The 4,331-nt window shown below is 35.2% G+C and overlaps 1 protein-coding gene across 1 annotated transcript; it reads right to left on the reverse strand.

The window, feature by feature from the left end:
• Window positions 937-3,494, reverse strand: LOC104715257 (cation/H(+) antiporter 10). Its single transcript, XM_010432676.1, has 3 exons — window positions 3,282-3,494; window positions 2,140-3,165; window positions 937-2,049 (listed from the first exon to the last, which is right to left on the reverse strand). The coding sequence occupies exons 1-3, from the start codon at window positions 3,492-3,494 to the stop codon at window positions 937-939; spliced, it is 2,352 nt and encodes a 783-aa protein (XP_010430978.1).

A 4,331-nucleotide genomic window follows, 5' to 3' on the forward strand; every position in this document is an offset into this window, starting at 1 on the left:
CTAAAAATATTGAATTAATGGTTTTCCTAAATAAATGCAAATTTCTAATAATTAATAAAATATATTTAATAATGAGTAAAAATGTATCAACGAAAAATAAAAATAAAAATACACCATTTTAAAAAAGAAAATAATTATTTTTACAAAAGTTATGATAAATAGAGGCAACTATAAACTAAATGTTAAGTTGTATTAAATTTTTATACTGTTATAATTATTTCAAAAGAATTTAGTTAGATTATAAAATAATTTTGAGTATTAGATATTAAATTATTTAGATTTAACATAAAACAGAAAATGTATTTAAACGAATAATGATTTGTTAATTATTGATAAAGAGACAAATATATAAAAAGTTTAAAAGTCATGACTATTTAAATAGACACATCTGTTATAACAAAAAATTGTGATAAAAAATATGAATAAAATATGATGAAAAGACATAACTCTACAATGAACCGTTGCAATCGTATGAATGTTTTTCAAAAAAACATATAAAAACAATTTTTTACAAAAAAAAAAGACAATTAAAGATCGCAAATGTTGTTTGCATTTATTCGGATTGTTATTATTATATAAATATTATTTATAGTTATTTATTTTGACCTAAACTCATGATTAGTGCATCCTTATTAAACTGTTTATGTATAATATAAAAAATAGAATAATAATACTTCCTGCAATTGGTTTACTCATTTGCAAATATGTTGTATTTACATTTCTTTTATTCTAGTGGATTTAATCCCTAAACATAATCCAGGCAAGTGGGAAAAGCCGAATAAACAAATTTTGTGATTTTTTTTTTCTCTTTTCTAACTTCACCGAATATTTCTATAAATGTATATTATAATCAAACAAATAAATGACTATTTTAGATAAATCTTCTCTAAACTCCTGTCCTAAGGAAATGGATAGTCTTGCGATCAAAACATGTGGTCACACTTGTTGTTGTTGTTGCTGAACTACTAAAACCGAGACATTAGAGTTGAGATCTCTAGCTGCCAGCAAATCCCCAATGACACCTAACTCTGGAAGTTCGACCCACTCCATTAGTCCTGACAATTCTTTTGATGTCATATCATGATCTCTCCCAACAACCATAAGATCGTACTCTTCAGCCAGCGATCGGACAACGGTGACTACCTCTGCACCACTGGTCACAACCCTTTCTATATAAACAATATCATTGATTTCTTCTCGAACCTTTACATCCTTTAAACCTTCATTATCCAGAACGTTATCCCAGTTTGGCTCTACGTCATTGTTGAATACGAGTCGGGTCACGGTTACACGGACCCTAAGGTTATGTTTCATCTTTTTTACCAGCGATAGTGCCTCTCGATCGTCTTTGCCTCCAATGAAGACCACACCAACATCAATGTTGTACATTTTTTTGCTTGTTACAATACTTTTTCGTGAGAACTGCCCGCGGTCCACTAGTATGCCTATAGAACAAGGCGCACTGTCTAGCAATTGCTGGTTTAAATTTCTTATGGAATTATCGTCAGACTGAAATATTCCATCGATGGACCATTTCCTCCCCGACGGTAGGACAATCATCGATGTTTGCTGGTCAAGTGCGAGTGTGCAAATATCTTCATGCATCAAGTTCTCATGAGAGAAGGCGGTGAACGTTGTCACGGTTACGGACTCTAAGCTTTCTAGCATGAACTTTCTGAATGCAAGATTTGCGGTATGGATGTAAGAGTTGTTGTTAAGTCGTTTCAATTTCTTGTTGTGTGATACTATGATAGGATTGATCTGACCAACGAGCTTTACGAGGTGAAGAACTGTGACCGCGATCGGGAAATCTAGGTTTGGGGAGGATAACAATTGGAGCAATGCAATGATCTCAGAGACGTTTTCTGGTTTGTGCAAACAAGTTAGGATTCGAAGATGTGAGTTTGGTTCTAGGTGCAGTATGTCCCTTTTCTGGTAATTAACGTACTTTCGTTTCGGATCGTACATGCTCCTTAAGACCAGAGGGACAATCCCAGCATTTAGTAACGAATAAATGATCAAGAACGCGTATGTGGCCTGCGATATATACTGCAAAAAACAAACCATAAAATATGTTTAGATTTACGTAAATAAAACAATACTAACTATAATAGACACGTTTGCGGGTCAGGAGGTTACCGTGTCATCCAATACAGCTTCATAGAGAATGAAATCAGAGAAACTTTTGTAGCTTAAGATGAGAGAAACAGCAATAGATTCATTGAGAGGTAGCTTGTAGTACAAGCAAGGTGCAAGACATGCGACCAGTTTTAGGACAAGTGTTAAAACTGTTAGGAAGACGTTGACGAAGATGTCATTAAACTCGGTTAAGATCCTTATTCCATCACATCTCATTGTGCTGACTGTGATTGAGATTGGTAAGAATATGTTCATCGTAAGCTTCTCGTACTTAGCCTCCAAGGCCGATCCTAACGGTGGACCTTCCGGTATGATGAGGCCGATCATTAATGGTCCCAAGATGTATTTCATGTTGAAGAACGAAAAATAAGCAGCAGAAGCAAATGCTGTCAGAATCACGGCATGAACGTATACATTCTTCACAGGCTTGTCTTCTGGTGTGCGGTCAATGACCCATTGCACAATCGGCTTAAAAACAAGAAAGACGATGAGAATAAAGATGAACACCGCGACACTGTCACGGTAAGCTGTGACATGTGAAACATGCACGTAGGTTGCTTGTATAGAGGCGAGTACCATGGAAAATATCCCCAAGATGTCATTAATGACAGTAGCGGACAATGCAAGGCGACCAAGCTCGGAGTTGAGGATATTGAGCTCTAGCAAGATAAATGTTGTGGAAGGCAAAAGTATCGCAGATTGGGTTATGACTATTGCAGTGCGTTCACCTAGGGCTTTATCTAGCGGCATGTAGTGAGGGTCAATGCTGTTAGAGAAGACGTTTTTGAAACCGAGACCAAACAGAGGAGCAAAGAAGGACACGATCCCGATCACAACAGGTAATTTTCCGCTGTGGAACGCTATTCGCCGGCTGGTTCTAACAGTCATCAAAAACGTAAACATTAGGCTTCCAAACACCGAGATGCATCTTAACATGGCGGTTCCATCCAACGCAGGATCCACGGATAGTTTCCCGGAAGATTTCTCTAGAACATCCAAAAGCTGAGGCCCTAGAATAATTCCAGCCTGCACATAAATTTATATATATGATTTTATTTTTCAGAAAACTTTCTCAATTGCATGCATTGTCCCTGAAACATTTTGTACGTGCATGTCAAGTTACATATAGAAACGCTGCTTACAATCATATATGAAGCGATCTGGGAAATGCCGATGCATCTAAGGAACATGTGAGACATGACAATGAAGAAGAATATAAGTAGTATTTGCATCTCCAGGAGAGGCAGCGAGTACCCGAAAATCACATCGGGCGATTTTAGGTTCTCCCATAATCCTTGAGAAGAGATGTTGAAGACGGATAGTCGGCAATCGCCACTGTAGATAGTCGTGTCCATCAAAATAGCTAGGCCAAGAAATTAGCCAAACCGTAGGAATTTGTTATAGAAATGTCTTTTTGTGTAATTATGTTTTTGAGTCTTTGAATTTGGGTTTTCAAAGGATCATGCATTTGTGTAGTTTTTTTTTTGTTTTTTTTCTGGTCTTTGACAAGTATCTGTAAAAAAATCCATCTGGAATTAATGGAACTTCCTATTTAGTAAAAAGGTTCAAACTAACAGTTGTATGATTTTGTTTCATTAAAAAAAAAACTTGCATCTAGTTAGAACATGGAGAATTTGCTTCGCTAATTAAAAAGTGCAAGCTAAGGTTTGATACAATGTTTCTCCTAAATTAGCGTAAAGTGATCTGTTTGGACACCCCAAAGTTAGGAGATTCTAAATAGCAAGGAATTAGTTGAATGCCTTTTAACTAAAAAAATAGCATGGAATTTTACGAAATATTTTCCAAGTGCTCTAAGTTTATAACGAAATATTTTCCAAGTGCTCTAAGTTTATAATGAATTTATCATGCTAAAATCTGATGTACACTCTGATAGAACTAGACGACGTACATAAAAAAAAAAAAAGGTGAGGAAAGATTCAACCATATATAATTGATGAGTTGGATAATGGAGTCATGGAGATGTAGATGGTGGTGAAAAGTTCTCATTTAAATTACTAGATCTAGTATCTTATATAATAAGAAAATGTTTTTCTCAACTTCGCTTAGAACATAATATATGGCTTATTATATAACTGACATATATCCTCTCTTATTCTTAAAGATCATTGTTTTTACGTTTTCATATTGGACCTAACAAAATAAGACCAATTACAAGCCCAACAAATATAATT

This window comes from Camelina sativa, chromosome 9, assembly GCF_000633955.1.
Source record: "Camelina sativa cultivar DH55 chromosome 9, Cs, whole genome shotgun sequence".
Lineage (NCBI taxonomy): Eukaryota > Viridiplantae > Streptophyta > Magnoliopsida > Brassicales > Brassicaceae > Camelina > Camelina sativa.

Bases quoted from the DNA above. Each gene is read 5' to 3' on its own strand.
- LOC104715257 (XM_010432676.1), bottom strand. From the start codon at position 3,494: ATGGACACGACTATCTACAGTGGCGATTGCCGACTATCCGTCTTCAAC. The intron at 3,166-3,281 runs GTAAGCAGCGTT...ATTTATGTGCAG, and splicing joins AGATCGCTTCATATATGATT to GCTGGAATTATTCTAGGGCC. The intron at 2,050-2,139 runs GTAACCTCCTGA...TGTTTTTTGCAG, and splicing joins AAGCTGTATTGGATGACACG to TATATATCGCAGGCCACATA.